This window comes from Spermophilus citellus (genome assembly GCF_964194105.1).
Source record: "Spermophilus citellus genome assembly, chromosome: 3".
Lineage (NCBI taxonomy): Eukaryota > Metazoa > Chordata > Mammalia > Rodentia > Sciuridae > Spermophilus > Spermophilus citellus.
Window position 1 is genome coordinate 174,596,283 of NC_138184.1, and position 17,159 is coordinate 174,613,441.

At 36.7% G+C, this 17,159-nt stretch overlaps 1 protein-coding gene across 2 annotated transcripts in view; it reads left to right on the plus strand.

The window, feature by feature from the left end:
* Positions 1 to 90: 90 nt before the first annotated feature.
* RINT1 (RAD50 interactor 1) overlaps positions 91 to 17,159 on the plus strand; it is a 29,653-nt gene continuing 12,584 nt past the window's right edge. The window contains exons 1-10 of one of the 2 annotated variants that reach the window (XM_081286045.1): positions 91 to 464; positions 1,090 to 1,135; positions 5,708 to 5,892; positions 8,693 to 8,934; positions 11,295 to 11,468; positions 11,570 to 11,719; positions 12,282 to 12,438; positions 14,572 to 14,682; positions 14,797 to 15,022; positions 16,057 to 16,194. In XM_081286045.1, coding sequence (XP_081142171.1) covers positions 423 to 464; positions 1,090 to 1,135; positions 5,708 to 5,892; positions 8,693 to 8,934; positions 11,295 to 11,468; positions 11,570 to 11,719; positions 12,282 to 12,438; positions 14,572 to 14,682; positions 14,797 to 15,022; positions 16,057 to 16,194 — 1,471 coding nt within the window. In that variant the 5' untranslated portion in view covers positions 91 to 422. The remainder of the gene's footprint in view (positions 465 to 1,089; positions 1,136 to 5,707; positions 5,893 to 8,692; positions 8,935 to 11,294; positions 11,469 to 11,569; positions 11,720 to 12,281; positions 12,439 to 14,571; positions 14,683 to 14,796; positions 15,023 to 16,056; positions 16,195 to 17,159) is intronic. The other variant, XM_081286044.1, reaches the window with a different exon arrangement.

Sequence of the window (17,159 nt, forward strand, 5' to 3'; positions counted from 1 at the left end):
CTTACTCACACTCGCTAACATAATATTGTCTAAGATATAAATTTAAATGATTTACAGAGAATCTATGGCGTGGAGGAAGCATACCTTCAAGCTACATTAAGAGCAGCTCCCAGCAAGCAAGGGGCTTTACAGTGGCTAAGAGGGATCGCCCCTTTCCCTCCAGAACCTTACGGGCGGGCGCCCGCTTCCTGAGCGGCCATTCCGACCCTCGGCCAGCAGGTGGTGCCACAGCGCGGCCCGGAGCTACGCTGCCATGGCCTCTCTGGGCCCAGAGGAAGGAACCAGAGAGACAGCAAGAGGAAGTCGAGGTGGCGCGTAGTCCTAGGGACACCGAGTCGGAGTTGGTGTCTGTCGCTGGCCGGAGTCGCACTCCACACACCAAGCTGGCAGCGCATGGAGCCGAGGACTCGCGCGGAGGCAGAATGCATCCGACCGGCGAGATCTGCGAGGTGCTTGCAGCCCCGGTGAGGCGACCTTGGGAGGGGACGCTGGTGGCCCAGTCAGATGGTACAGATCTCCCAGGGGAGATTGTTTGGGTGAGGTGACCCTAGAAAACTAGTGGTACCCGTGGCTGGAGCCGGGAGGGTCTTCCAAGACCGAGTTGTGCGGGCCGTGGTGACGCAAGCCTGTAATCCCCATTGACCCAGGAGGCTGAGGCAAGAGGAGCGCAAGTTTAAAGACCAGCCTGGGCAATTTAGCCAGGCCCTAAGCAATTTAGTGAGACCCTGTCTCAAAATAAAATAAAAAGGACTCGAGATGGAGCTCAGTGTTGAGACGCCCCAAGGGACGCAGGTCCAACGAAGTGGGTCTGATGGTCTGGGTGAGATGACAGATCTCATTGGGTGGTAACCTCGGCGACTGGGCAGGTAACTCGGGTCTTAAGTGTCACAGACCTGGGAAGGTGGCAGTGGTGGCACCAAGGAGATAGCTATCTTTCAAACTGATATCTGATTGCTCTGGCCCCTAAGAAGGCCTCGAAGGGAGAGAGACTGGGACTCCTGTCTTCCAGTGGGTGTCGTTTAGGAGCCCTGTATGAGTTCCATCTTACTTTATTCTTAATTTGTTTTGTCACACCTATTTTCCTTCTAGTGTTCCTCTGAAAGTGGCGAGGAAGGGAAGAACATCGAGGAGAAAAGTAAGTAGGCTCCAAATACCTTAGCTCTTTTTTGCCCAGCATTCCTTCCAAATTCACCCTTCCAGGGTCTGCAAGAGAAAAGGGTTCTTAGCCTGTTGTCTTTCAGATGAACTATTTTCTTTCTGTGGAATATGCTTATATAGTAATAAATACTGATTATCATTATACACATATTGCTGTGTAAGGTTGTAAATGTGGGAGGCTTTGGAGAAGAACACTTCCTGACCCTCTACCTAGAACAGGAATTGGTATGGCTTCATTCAAGGTCTGTCCATCAGATACAACTCAGAATAATTGGGACCTACTTGTCATGTTAATAATGCATCAACTTAAGCATCAGGAGTTTGGAGAAGCTAATGATCTAGGAAACATGACAAACATCTTAATCAGGTTCAAAGGAAGTAAATGATAATCATTTAGTTGCACTTTTACCCTCAGTGAATTTGCAATTAAAATTTGCTTTGGGAAGAGCACAATGGATAATTTGAGTTCTGGATCTTGGACTGGTCAGGGAAGGGGGAAGAGTTGGTGCCTACATTTCATACCTAGGATAAGAACATATGCCAGGAATGTTGACATTTGTCATTTTATTTTAATGTGATTTTTTTTCTTTTTAAGTTAACATAGAATCAACTCTGTAAGAGTAAGTATGGCAGGTTATTGGAAATCAAGGACTCTTCAGGGGCTTTTGAAGTGAATTTTTCTTTTGAGGCGGGGAGTAGAGCATATAATAGCTCTTTTATAGGAATCAGGGATTGATACCACTGAGCCACAATCCCAGCCCAGTTCATAACTCTTGACAGTCAAGGCTGCTACAGCTTAATTCCTTTTCCTTGAAGGATATGAGGGTGCACCATAACTTTTAGTTAAACCCTTCTGTTATGGTTTAGATATGAGGGGTCCCTTGAAAAGCTCATGTTAGGCAATGCAGGAATGTTCAGAGGTGAAATGGTTAGATTATGAGAACTGTAACCTTATCAGTGGATTGATCCACTTGGATTAATACTTTGAATGGACTTTTGGGTGGTAACTGAAGGCAGGTAGGACATGGCTGGAGGAAGTAGGTCACTGGAGATATGCCTTTGGACTATATCTGTCCTGGCTCCTCTTGCACTCTGCTTCCTAGCTGTCATGAATTGATAGCCTTCCTCTGCCATACCCTTCTGCCATGGTATTCTTCATTACCTCAGGGTCAAAGCAATGGAGTTGGCCAACCATGGACAGAACCTATGAAACCGTGAACCCAAAATAAACTTTTCCACCTCTAAATTTTTTTTGACAGATATTTTGATCACTGAGATGAAAAGCTGAATAACACACCTTTCATTTTCCACATTCAGATGCCTCGGAAGTCTGATGCCTACCAATATATCATTTTAGTAACAGGATAGACACTGATTGTCATATCATGGACTTTGTCCTTGTTCCCAGTGTTCAGTCAACTACTTTGCAATTAGTAGTGCTCTTTACAAAAAACGGAAAAGGAGAGACATAAAAATCTCCTAAACCAGTGTGTCATTTTGAAGTATGTAATTTGATTAAGAATGTACTATATGAGGGCTGGGGATGTGGCTCAAGCGGTAGCGCGCTCGCCTGGCATGCGTGCGGCCCGGGTTCGATCCTCAGCACCACATACCAACAAAGATGTTGTGTCCGCCAAGAACTAAAAAATAATAAATATTAAAAAAAAAAAAATTCTCTCTCTCTCTCTCTCTCTCTCTCTCTCTCTCTCTCTCTCTCCTCTTTAAAAAAAAAAAAAAAAAAAAAAAGAATGTACTATATGACACATTTGAATTGTTATATACATAAAGAGTGTGATTTTTTTTTTTCTTTTATGTTGAGGAAGAATCAACTCCCTAAGATGTAGCAACCTAACTTTTCCCGGAGGATTCCCTGTCTCTATTTATTTGTGGATATACACAAATCACTTATTTATAATAAATAGGAAAAAAAAGAAGAAATTGTGAATATACAATGATATTAATATAATATTCAGATATAATGATTAACTTACAATTGCACTAATGTATGATATTATGTGCTGTGATTAATATACTGTATTATTATATATTAATAAAGTGTGGATGCAGACAGGTCAATCCTGTTCATATTTGAAGGAGAAGAAAATAAATAGTATTGGATTAAGAACAGGAAATGAGGGGCTGGGGATATGGCTCAAGTAGTAGCGTGCTTGCCTGGCATGTGTGAGGCACTGGGTTCGATCCTCAGCACCACATAAAAATAAAATAAAGATAGTGTCCACCTAAATCTAAAAAATAATTAAAAAAAAACAGGAAATGAATTTTAGAAATTAAGTAGAACAAAGGGAAATTTTAGTTTTGGTGGTAGAAGGAAGGAGGGAAGAACATACTTGATACCAAACATACTGATATGTATTTTGTTAGTCTTTACATAAATAACTGAATAATAGCTGATATTTACATTTTACATTTAGGAATATATTTAGATGCTAATAGTTAGGATGACTTGTAATGAAGGTGTTTACATGTTCCCCAGGAGGCTCTGTTTCGTTCCCCCCAGCTTTATCCCCCCCACACACACTTTTTAAAAATTATTTTTAAACTAGGAATTACTCGAATCTAGAAAGGTTAATTCATCAATGTGGAAAAATTCAAATTGTGGAGGGAGTAGAACTGAGTGTGTTTATCAGTGAAATGAAGTATGATTATACTTCAGGTTTTCTAAACTTGCCTGGAAGAAGCTGTGAGTAATGAAAAGAGAATAGCTTATGCATGGAAACAGATTCCTCAGAGAGAAACCTGAACTCAGCACACTGGGGTGGGCTGCGAGGACTGTTTCTGTTTTCCCTTGTGCTCTCCCTTTTTCTTTGGTCATGTCACCCTTTAATTCTTTGCCAAGAAACTGCTATGAACTTCCAGGTCCCTGAGGTGCAGGGCACAGTTCAGAAAGCCACCCTGAACCAGGCACAGTGCCACACCTGTAATCCCAGCTACTTGAGAGTGTGTGACAGGAGGATCAAAGTAGTCCAGCCTGGGCACCTTAGTGAGACCCTTTATCAAAATAAAAAGAGCTAGAGATGTAGCTTAGTGGTAGAGCACTTGACTAGCATACAGAAGGCTCTGGGTTCAATTTCTAGTACTGAAAAAAAAAAAAAAAAAAAAGAATGCCACACTGGTCAGCAAAGTATAGCAAGAGACACCTGATAAGAAGAGCAATGCTATTGATCCACAAATTTAGGACAATTGAAAATAATTTAGTTGCCTTTGAAATAGACTATTTACTAAAAATTTGTTTTCTTAAGTATTTTGTTAAGATAAAACTTAAGCTGGGTGAGGTGGTACATGCCTGTAATCCCAGTGGTTCCCTGTAATCCCAGCGGCTCATGAGGCTAGGACAGGAGGATCGAAAGTTCAAAGCCAACCTCAACAAAAAGCGAGGTGCTAAGCAACTCAGTGAGACCCTGTCTCTAAATAAAATACAAAATAGTACCCCTGAGTTTAGTCCCTGGTACTCCCCCCCCCACCACCAAAAAAAAAAAAAAAACTTGAAAAATTTAAATTTATATATTTGACTTTTGCTTAAAAAGAATTACAGGTAACTTTAATTAGGTCTTAATAAACATCCTGGAGAGTATTTGGGAAATTTCACATTGCTCTTCAACAAGAAATGGCTTCAGGGTTCCAAGTCATCTGCTTTGCCACGTTTTTACTAAGTCCAATATAAATTGGGCTAAATCTGGTTTGTTTGCCATGGAAAGAATCTCATTTTGTACAAAATAGCCATTTTGATTTTTTTCAAGTAATTTTTGTATTTTCTCTCATGTATTCTTTTTTCCTTCTTCCTATTTCTGATATGGACATCTTTGTAACAATGACATTTTAAGCTTTTAAAACTGTTTAAGAGAGAGTTTTTACTTATTGGTCACCTTTTCAAATTTCTTCCATATACTTGAAATATTTCAATAATTTAACATTTTAAAACTAGAGAACTCATTTGTTGTTAGTCTAAATCTACCATTGATTCCTTATAAAATTAGAAAAGGGGGGCTGGGGATGTGGCTCAAGCAGTAGTGCGCTCGCCTGGCATGCGTGAGGCCCGGGTTCGATCCTCAGCACCACATACAAACAAAGATGTTGTGTCCGCCAAAAACTAAAAAATAAATATTAAAAAAAAAATTAGAAAAGGGGTCTGGGGTTGTAGCTCAGTGGTGGAACACTTGCCTAGCATGTGTGAGGCACCAGGTTCGATTCTCAGCACCGCATATAAATAAAAATAAAGTTCTATCAACAACTAAAAAAAAAATTGAAAAGGTATTAGCATTGTCATGACAATGTCTATTGAAACCTCTGGTTACTAGGTCAGACTTTACGAGATTTTTTCTTCATTCTGAATTTCTTCCACTCTTAAGTATTTTACTTGCTTGATAGACTGCTTTATAGCTATTCATTTAAATATTATGTGTCTATATATAGTGTATGTATTTTAAAATTATTAGTGTTTAAAGGTAAACACACTGTCTTGTGTATCTTTTATATTTTCTTTAACTCTATAGTGCTTAGTGGTATTGAGTAGTTCCTCTTTAAATTTTAGGTGATATGAACATTGCATCTCTCATGGGAGGTGAAGAGGTCTGCAGAGATACAGATAATGGTGACCTTCCTTCTTATGTGTCTGCATTCATAGAAAAGGAAGTTGGAAATGACCTTAAATCTTTAAAAAAACTTGATAAACTCATAGAACAAATGACAGAAAATAAAATGCAGCTAGAAGAACAGGTAAGTATTAAAACTCATTGAAATAATATCAACAATAATGGGGCTGGACAAAAGTTAACTCAAAATGGATCAAGGACCTTGATATCAAATCAGAGACTATGCGTCTGATAGAAGAAAAGGTTGGCTCCGATCTACATATTGTGGGGTCGGGCTCCAAATTCCTTAATAGGACACCCATAGCACAAGAGTTAATAACTAGAATCAACAAATGGGACTTACTTAAACTAAAAAGTTTTTTTCTCAGCAAGAGAAACAATAAGAGAGGTAAACAGGGAGCCTACATCATGGGAACAAATGTTTACTCCTCACACTTCAGATAGAGCCCTAATATCCAGAGTGTACAAAGAACTCAAAAAATTAAACAATAAGAAAACAAATAACCCAATCAACAAATGGGCCAAAGACCTGAACAGACACTTCTCAGAGGAGGACATACAATCAATCAACAAGTACATGAAAAAATGCTCACCATCTCTAGCAGTCAGAGAAATGCAAATCAAAACCACCCTAAGATACCATCTCACTCCAGTAAGATTGGCAGCCACTCTGAAGTCAAACAACAACAAGTGCTGGCGAGGATGTGGGGAAAAGGGTACACTTGTACGTTGCTGGTGGGACTGCAAATTGGCGCAGCCAATTTGGAAAGCAGTATGGAGATTCCTGGGAAAGATGGGAATGGAACCACCATTTGACCCTGCTATTGCCCTTCTCGGACTATTCCCTGAAGACCTTAAAGAGCGTACTACAGGGATACTGCCACATCGATGTTCATAGCAGCACAATTCACAATAGCTAGACTGTGGAACCAACCCCAATGCCCCTCAATAGATGAATGGATAAAAAAATGTGGCATTTATACACCGTGGAGTATTACGCAGCACTAAAAAATGACAAAATCATGGAATTTGCAGGGAAATGGATGGCATTAGAGCAGATTATACTAAGTGAAGCTAGCCAATCCCTAAAAAACAAATACCAAATGTCTTCTTTGATATAATGAGAGCAACTATGAACAGAGCAGGGAGGAAGAGCAGGAGGAAAAGATTAACATTAAACAGACATGAGGTGGGAGGGAAAAGGAGAGAAAAGGGAAATTGCATGGAAATGGAAGGAGACCCTCATTGTTATACAAAATTACATATAAGAGGTTGTGAGGGGAATGGGAAAAAAAATAAGGAGGGAAATGAATTACAGTAGATGGGGTAGAGAGAGAAGATGTGAGGGAAGGGGAGGGGGGATAGTAGAGGATATGAAAGGTAGCAGAATACAACAGTTACTATTATGGCATTATGTAAAAATGTGGATGTGTAACCGATGTGATTCTGCAATCTTTGTAATGTTTTGAATAACCAAAAAATAAATAAATAAATAATGGGGCTGGGGCTGGAGCTCAGTGGTGGAGCGCTCGCCAGTCACATGCAAGGCCCTGGGTTCAATCCTCAGCACCACATAAAAATAAATAAAAATAAAAAGGTATTGTGTCCAATTACAACTAAAAAATAAATATAAAAAAATAAATAATATCAATAACATACTAATTATAGGAATAGAATATAAACATAATCACTATTATTTATAGAATTTTAGAGTTTGGATTGTGACAAAAGTCTAATCATTTTAAACTAATAGGTTTTTAAAGATCTACACAGGTACTACATGATTTATGGATTATTTAAAAGGCAAAAGTTCCTGCTTATTTATGTCTTGAAAACATAATGATAGCTAACATTTTATATAGCTTTTATAGAATGACTTCTAAAGTGCTTTATGAATAATAATTTTGTGATTTACAAAAATGTTTAGACACTGTCATTCCGTTTTTTTTTTTTTTTAATAAGTGCACACAGCAAGAAAAACACAAAAAGTATAATATTGTAATAGTGGTTATTGTAGGGCAGTTGGCTGAAAGTGACTTATTATCTTCATATTTTATGTCTTTTCAGGTTCTTTTTTTCTTTTTACAATAAACATTACCTAAAATAATTGAAAAAAAAAACAATGAAAGTATTCTTGAATCTAAAATAACTGGATCTGTATACCTGGAATAGTCAAAGAAAAAAAATATTGTTTAACTACTAAATTAGGTTAAGTACAGTCTGTGGGTATGTGGATGTCATCCCTGGGTTGTCAGTTGTCTTATGTTCTCCTATTCTTACCTGTCACCTTGGGCCTTCTCAACTCTCCTCTTTTTATCTTTCTACCACACCTACTGCTAGCCTCTACGTTTAGCCTGGCCCCATCAGTTTGTTTCACTCTTGAAGGGCTCTGTTAGAGGTTATGTCATAGCTGAGTGGGTTGTGCCTATCCATTGTGTGGTCTTCTACCATGCCTCACCTCATCTGCCAGTCCTTGTACAGGAAGGTCAGTTCTGCTGCGACACTAGGCTGCACTTTCACAAATTATATGTAAATAAACATAATGAACATAATGGTTTGTCGAATTCACATCCAGCATTTTATATTTGGATTGATTGGTAGGGTTGAAGAAATCGAATCTTTCTTTTGAAGTTTTTTTTTTATATTTATTTTTTAGTTGTAGTTGGACACAATACCTTTATTTCACTTATTTATTTTTATATGGTGCTGAGGATCAAACCCAGGGTTTCACATATGCGAGGTGAGCACTCTACCACTGAGCCACAATCCCAGCCCTCTTTTGAAGTTTTTAATGGATAATTTTCAGTTCTGTCAGAACAAACATGCATTTGGAAGTGAATGAACTAAAAAAAGATTATGAAAATTTTATATGATTGCTGCTATTCTCTTTGTCTTATTTATTTATTTATTTTTGGTATGGTTAGGTACTTACCATTTCATCAGAAATTCCTAAAAGAATTCAGAGTGCCTTAAAAAATGCAGAAGAATCAAAGCAATTCATTAATCTGTTTCTGGAGCAAGAAACTCAACTCTTCAGTTCCATTAACAGCCATTTGCTGACTGCACAGCCTTGGATGGATGATCTCGGGGCCATGATTAACCAAATTGAAGAGATTGAACGGCATCTCGCTTACCTTAAATGGATTTCGCAAATTGAAGAACTAAGGTAAAATGGGCCTCTTTGTTCTCATAATTATTATTTTCCTTTGAGGCTCTGTCTTAGAGCATGCATGCTTGCCATTAAATAATTGAGTTAATTAAAGATTATAATGATGTAATTTTACCAGTTGTTAGGAAAATAGCATTATGATAATGATTCTTTTCCTTTGTTGTGAATGAACATAAACTTTTCAGGGAGTTTAATTTGCATTTGAAAGAAAGTAAGTATGTTAAAATTTTAAGTCTTATAGTTGTGTTATGAACATGTGGTAAAAAGTATTGTTTGTAATATGAAATTAGTAAAACAAACACTCAGTGTGGGTAATAGGTATCCCTGTTTAATTTTTAGAGATTGTCACATGAGATGGATTGCTTCCTCTAGAATTTGAATTTTTTTTTTTTTTTTTTTTTGTATTAGAGATTGAACTCAGGGGCACTTAACCACTGAGTCACATCCCCAGCCCTATTTTATATTTTATTTAGGGACAGGGTCTCACTGAGATGCTTAGCCCCCCACCATTGCTGAAGCTGTGTTTGAACTCAGGATCCTCCTGCCTCACCCTCCTGAGCCACTGGGATTACAGGCGTGTGCCACTGCGCCCAGCTTAGAATTTGAATTTTTTTCAGTGTGAATCATTAAATAACTTTTTTTAGATGAATAACAAAATTCTACTAACTGAGTAGGTGGGGAAGAGAAAGAAGTTCTTTTAAATTGAATATATACCATTGGTGATTATATCTGGTATTGCTTTTTAAACAAGCCAGAGTAACATTTCTACCTAAAGGGGCAACTTATTTGGTTTCATGATATGGTCCCCTGAAATTATATTGTTGCATCCTTGCTTAGTTTTAGCTATTCTTGTTGCATAACTGTCAGTAGCCATTAATGTCTGGAAAACCAAAGGGAGAAAAATCATCCAAGAGTACCCCCTTCCTCATGAGTGAACTAGGGTCTGGTGCATGCTAGGCTGGTGCCCTTCCACTGAGCTACATCACCCTGCCCGCCCCCTGCTGCTCCCCGCCTTTTGTTTGTTTGTTTGTTTGTTTGTTTTGAGACGCAGAAGTTACTCAGGCCATTCTTGAACTTGCCTCAGCCTCCTGAGTAGCTGGGATTATAGGTGTGACACCACCATGTCGCCAAAATTTTTGATATTTTCTTTAAGATGTACCATAGTTAATATATTTAATGTTATATATGTTATGAATGTTATGTATTCTTTTGTCCTGCATATGTTTCCTGAGATTATAAAGCATTTTACTTATTAGTTTGGTATGAAAATCCTTATTTTGCATATACGAGGCTTTATTTTTGAAGATTGTGGTGTGATTAGTGATTCCAGAAATTGACTTAAGCTTTTTAGATCATCTCATTCTTGTTTAAATTATTTACAGTGAGGGAATTTTAAACCTTGCTTTATTTTATTTCTTTATTTCTCCTTGCCCCTCTGAAAGAAAATACCAGTAAGAGATAATATTAATAACCTTATTAAGTAAAATAAGTTGAATAAAGGTCTCCCTCTCATTGTACTACATTAAAATTATTAGATTAACTAAAAGTATTAGATTAACTAGAATAGGACTGTGATTATTTATAACCATTTCTGATATCTGAATTGTTTAAGAGAAATGTGTCCAAAGAATCATATTAGAAATAAGAAATTTATAATGAAGTACAGAAACAATTGTTTCTATCTTTAATAATGTGTTCTTTCCCTTAAGTCTTTTGTGGTAACATCTCTATTTCTAGCTTTTTTTTTTTTTTTGAGCTTCTGTAATTCTCTCTTTTAATTTAAATAGTTTCTTCTTGTTAGGACTAGCAGCTTTGTTCTGTTTCGTGAATTCTACAGTACATCAGTATCACTCCAAATGGAGACTCTTCTTAGGCTCTAAAATGTCCTTTATGCTTCGGTGTTCTGTAGAGATATATGTCATCCTAGAAAGCAATCCTTCTATATTCTGTGGTTACTTGTACATTTTAAGTTCTTTTGTAACATTTGTATATATCTTAAGCACAGTAATCTTTATTCTAATATAATGGAACACTTAGTTTGCAATATATTTCTTTGAAGTGGGAAATCAAGATTTGTTAGGCAAAAGAAGTAACAATTGAAGATACTGTACTTGACCCTAACAGATGCTATCCTGAACATGGGCTGCTTGCTGCTCTTAGAAGGTTGCTAAGAAATTTAGAGGACTCCAGGATCCAAGAGAGACATGGCGTTAGGTTAAATAGCCACATCAGGGTGGTGCTTCATTCTTCCTTGGATGTAACTTTATATAAAATGTGAGGGAGAATCGTTTTTTTCAAATTTACAATTATTCTGAATAAATTTTCCTTAAGTTTATTTTCTTTCCTTTGTTTTGCAGTGATAACATTCAACAATATCTGATGACCAATAATGTGCCAGAGGCAGCCTCTATTCTGGTGGCTATGACAGAACTTGACATTAAACTTCAGGAATCATCCTGTACTCATCTTCTCAGTTTCATGAGAGCCACAGTTAAATTCTGGCATAAAATTCTCAAGGACAAGCTTACAAGGTAGAGAATTTACCCATATTTCATGGTCATTACTTTCAGTTGGATATTTGGCAATTATTTGATAACCTTGTACTGAAATTTGTATTTGTTTTCTGTTTCAGCGATTTTGAGGAAGTTTTAGCACAGATTCATTGGCCATTCATTGTGCCCCCTCAATCTCAAACTGTTGGCTTAAACCGACCCACCAGTGCCCCTGAGATATACAGTAACCTGGAGACATTGTTTTGTCAGTTATTGAAACTGCAAACCTCGTATCTTTGTCAAAGTGGAAAACTTAACTGAAATTTCTTCTTTATAGAGTGGATTTGTGGCTACAGAGTAAAACTTTTTGAAAGTGGTCAAGAACCAAATGGGAGTCCTGGGTTGGACTTGATGTATCAATGGCCATTGATTTGTGGATTTTTCTTTTGCAAAGTGAACTTTGTGTGGGCCAGAGTATTGCAAGGAAGAGTTCTGAGACAGGGACTGACCCAAGTTTGCATCATATTTGCATCATATATAATAGAATGAATGAACAATTGGGAGGAAACCTTAGTAACAAAGTATTAATCTAATCAAATGATAAGTTGAATTTCCTAATATTTTTATTTTAAAAAAGATTTACAGATTAATTCTAATAAAAATGTGCATTTTTTACTAGTATAAATGTAAAGTTAGACTTATTATTTGTATCATAATTTTTATTTAGTATTGGTACATTTGTTGGGAAATTGTGTGTATACATATATTGTGTGTGAGTGTATATGTGTATATATATGTGTGTGTGTGTCTGTATGTATATTTTATTCTTTTTCCTTGACTTCACTATGTCAGAGATGAATTACTTACTGAGCCAAAAGAACTCCCAGAAAAATATTCTCTTCCACCTTCCCCTTCTGTCATCCTGCCCATCCAGATTATGCTGACTCCCCTTCAAAAGAGGTTCAGGTATCACTTCAGAGGCAACCGACAGACTAATGTTATAAGCAAGGTGTGCTTTGCCAACTCTTACCTTTGATTTTTAGTAATAGCAAATGTTAAATATTTCTGTATTTTTACCAACTTAAAATTTACCTCTATTCACTTTTCTGTTTTTCTTCTAAAGAGCTAAATTCATGTTTTGTCACTGCCATTTACAATAGGGGACATGGAAGTAGATATGTTGCAGGTGTCAGTTTACTCATTGGCATGTCATGTGACCAGTTTCTAGGATTGCTATGGGTGCTATAGCATTTGCTGTGACAGTTTTTACAATTGGATCCACTGTGTTTCATTGTACAAATTGCTCCTTTGGATTTATAAATATATTGAAAGAAAAAGTGAATTCCCCAAAATAGTAGAGCATTAGTTTTGAATATAGGTGCTTATTCTAAAATGCTTTATAGCTGTGCAAAGAGATTATGGGAATAAAATGTAAACAGTTTTGAGGACATTATCACCAATATTTTAATTGAGGGACCTTACTGGTGTATACTAGGCATATTGTTGAGATGTTTCTTTGATTTGGCTTGAGAAATAAGTCAAATTATAATCTTAGAAATTACTAGGAGGGCTGGGCATGGTGGTTTATGCCTGTAATCCCAGTGACTTGGAAGGTAGAGGCAGGAGGATTGCAACCTTTTTGTTTTTGTTTTTGGTGGTGCTGGGGATTGAACCCAGGACCTTGTGCATGCGAGACAAGCACTCTACCAACTGAGCTATATCCCTAGCCCACCATTGCAAGTTTGAGGGCAACTTCCACAATTTAACACGACCCTGTCTCAAAATAAAAAGGAAAAGGGCTGGGGATATGGTAAAAGCATTGCTGGGTTTAATCCCCAGTACCAGAAAAGAAAAAAGGAGTTATTTACTACCTTATCTATTGAGTTTTTGCTACCAATTAATGTAGCACATATAGTTAGGGGTTCAGTAAGTATTTTAAATTTTATTAATGCCAAATCACACTAGGCATTGTACATATCATATAAATAAACTTATCAAATTCATAGAATTTTAAAGGAATCACTAGGCATGGTGTGGTACATGTCTGTAATCCCAGCTACTTAGGAGGCTAAAGCAGGAGAATCCCAAGTTTGAGCCGGGCAATTTAGCAAGATCCTGTCTCAAAATAAGAATAAGAGTGCTGGGAATGTAGCTTAGTGGTAGAATATCACTGAGTTCAATCCCTACTACATTTAAAAAAAATTTTTTTTAAAAGGAATCCAGGAATAGGTAATTATGTTTGTGTGTTTGCACAGGAAGGAGCATAGTGGCTTCACTTTATGGGTCTCCTTTGTTGAATGGGGTAGAAGGAAGGGCAGAACCACTTAGTACTAAATAATAAGACAAAGCAATGAACCTAAAGTTGTAGAGAGGCAGTAATAAGTTGATGTAAGAAAATTGTGAGTTGGTTGGCTTCTTTTGAAAGTATGGTCCCAGTGGACTTAGCACTCTGCCACCAAGCCTAATCTGTGCAACCTTTGAGATTAGATACTGCCCTTATTCATTTTTGTATTCCCAACATCTAGCACACAAGAGAGGTTTACCATTCAGTAAATATTTTTGGATCTTTGTTCAACAAAACTTGGAATGCTTGCAGAGATCATCTCTAAGGAAAATTTAAAATGCTGCGTGTCTTATTCCTTTCTATAATTATACCTGTTTTAAGCCAATTTTTTTTTCAATTTTTTCCTTAATCTATCATTTGAAAAGAAAAAGAAGAAGAAAATGATGTTTAAAAATTTAAAAAAACAACTTAAAGTCCATCAGTTCATTTTATCTGTTATTAAAGTGCTAAGTTTTAAATATATATAGTTTTTTTTTCCCCCATGGTGCTGATGATTAAGCCCAGGGCTTGGCACATCCTAGGCAAACACTTTATATCTTTACCCACTCTGGCATTTTAAATTTATGGGTTTATTGGCTTACACCACATTATTGGAATTTGTTGGGAGAATATTGAGAAATATTTGGTTATTAAGCTTTTCATGAGTTTGAAGTTCAGAGTAGAAATTATTTTCTTCTACATAGAAATTTTCAACTAATTTTTAAAAAGTGTGGTGTGTTTACAATTAAATATATATTTAATTATGACTGTCTACTTGGAATAAATAAAAAATTTAAATTATTTTACCTTCTTCCTTAGCCGGAATGGTACTTGGCTCAGGTACTTATGTGGATTGGAAACCATACTCAATTTCTGGATGAGAAGATTCAGCCAATATTAGACAATGCAGGCTCTGCAGTAAATGCCAGGGTAAGAGACTCAGTCCTAAGTGTTTCAGTTTTAGAGTTGTACCTGTACTTGAATACCTCGTTATCTACTTACCTCATGTGTGTTTCTTTTTTTTTTCATGTGTGTTTCTTTTAGCTTGAATTTTCTCGGGGTCTCATGATGCTGGTTCTTGAGAAGTTAGCTTCAGATATTCCTTGTCTGCTCTATGATGACAATCTTTTCTGTCATTTGGTGGATGAGGTGCTGTTGTTTGAAAGGGAGCTACACAATGTTCACTGCTATCCTAGCACTTTTGCTAATTGTATGCATATTCTATCAGAGGAAACCTGTTTTCAGAGATGGTTGACTGTGGAGAGAAAATGTAAGTGCTCATGTGGCCATAGGACAGAGATGCCTGTTTTTTTTGTTGTTGTTGTTTGTTTGTTTTTCCACTTTAAAAATTTTGTTCTTTTTAGATATACATGACAATAGAGTATATTTTGACATACATACATAGAGTATAACTTGTTCTGATTGGGATCCCATTCTTGTGGTTGTACATGATGTGGAATTTCAATGGTTGTGTATCCATATATGAGCATAGGAAAGTTATGTCAGATTCACTCTACTGTCTTTCCTATTCCCATTGAGATACCTTTTTTGTTATATAAATTTTGGTGTTTTCCGCCTCTAGTCCCGGGTAGGAACTATAGTCATCAAAAATTTTCCTGGTCAGAGTTTACCAAGTTGCTTTCAGAGATAATCTTATTTTCTTTTCTTCCCATGAAACTTTATATTTTTTTCTTGAATTACACTTTACATGCTTCTAGAGTGGAACAGGCAAACTGGTAGAGCATATAGCTATTTTATAGATTTACCACATAGTATTTTTGTTCTCGGTAGAATCTTTTTGGATGTAGTCAGTGTAACTATTTTTTTTTCTTTTGGTGCCTGGGAGTCAACCCAGGGGTGCTTAACCATAGAGCCAGATCCCCAAACCTTTTTTTATGTTTTAGTTTTAAGTTGACACAATACCTTTATTTTTATGTGGTGCTGAGGATCGAACCCAGTGCCTCACGCATACTAGGTGACCGCTCTACCTCTAAGCCCCAGCCCCCCAGCCCTTTTTATATTTTATTTAGAGAGAGTCTTGTGAAGTTGCTAAGTTGCTGAGGCTGGCTTTGAACTTGAGATCCTCTTACCTCATCTTCTTGAGCTGCTGGGATTATAGATGTGCACCACCATGCCTTGGCAGTGTAACTATTTTGAAGATTTGAAAATAATATATTATAACTAGTGGGATATTGTGGGTTTATTGTATAGAAGAGTCCCAAATTCCTAAAAAATTATAGGTTGAAAAAATAAGGAATGACTATAATTACTTAATTGACATAATCCTTTTTTTCTTCATATCAGTTGCTCTTCAAAAAATGGACTCAATGCTTTCATCAGAAGCTGCCTGGGTATCCCAATATAAGGATATCACTGATGTAGATGAAATGAAAGTTCCAGACTGTGCAGAAACTTTTATGACTCTACTCTTGGTTATAACTGGTAAGTATAAATGTTTCATGATAGGGCTTTGTTTTAAAAGTATTGACTTTTCACATGATACTGTTTTTAGTAGCTCAAAAATATTAATATTATACAGTGGTTATTATAATTCAGTTTATATTTTAGTTGATATCTAACAAATATTTGAATTTTTGGATTTTTTAATAATTTAAGTAAGGACTTAAACATTGGTATACCTAAGGGAAAATTTTTTGAATTGTTTTATTTAAACAGTTAAATAAGAATTTAATTTTATTACCTGAACTGTCTTGCCATTTAGCTTTTAAATGCCTTCAGTAATGGCAATTGACCTAAATTAAATTAATTTTTTTCAAGAGATAGAGTCTCACTGTTTTTCTGGACTACCCTTGAGCTCCTAGCTTAGCCTCCTGATGGGAGACCATAGGCATGTGCCACCGTAAATTTTTTTTTTCTTTTTAATTTTTTTTGGAGTTGTAGATAGACAGAATGCCTTTATTTGTTTATTTTTATGTGGTGCTGAGGATCGAACCCTGTGCCTCATGCATGCTAGGCAAGCGCTCTGCCACTGAGCTACAGCCCCAGCCCCTGAAGATTGGAATAGGAATTCTTATCATGCAAGAGTTGTCTGGCTGGAGAGTAACCTAGCAGCTGCTGACCCTGGTTGGTAGGCCTGCTGATTCTCCAGGTTCCAGAAGCCTTCATTGACACCATCCTTAGTTCTCTTTGCCTCCCCGCTCCTTTGGCAATCCATTTCTTGGTCACATAACATGAAGAAGTATATTCTAGCCCAATGAGTAAATAATTTTGTATTCTTAATTATAAGAAAAAAATATGAAAAACCCTTAAAAACTTAAGAAAAAACTCACGTGACTTTAAAAAAATTTGTATTAGGAACATTTTCAAACAAACACAAAGGCAGGACCCTTTGTTACCCATTGTCAAGGTTCAGAACAATTGTGTTTTCTGTAACATTTTTCTACCCA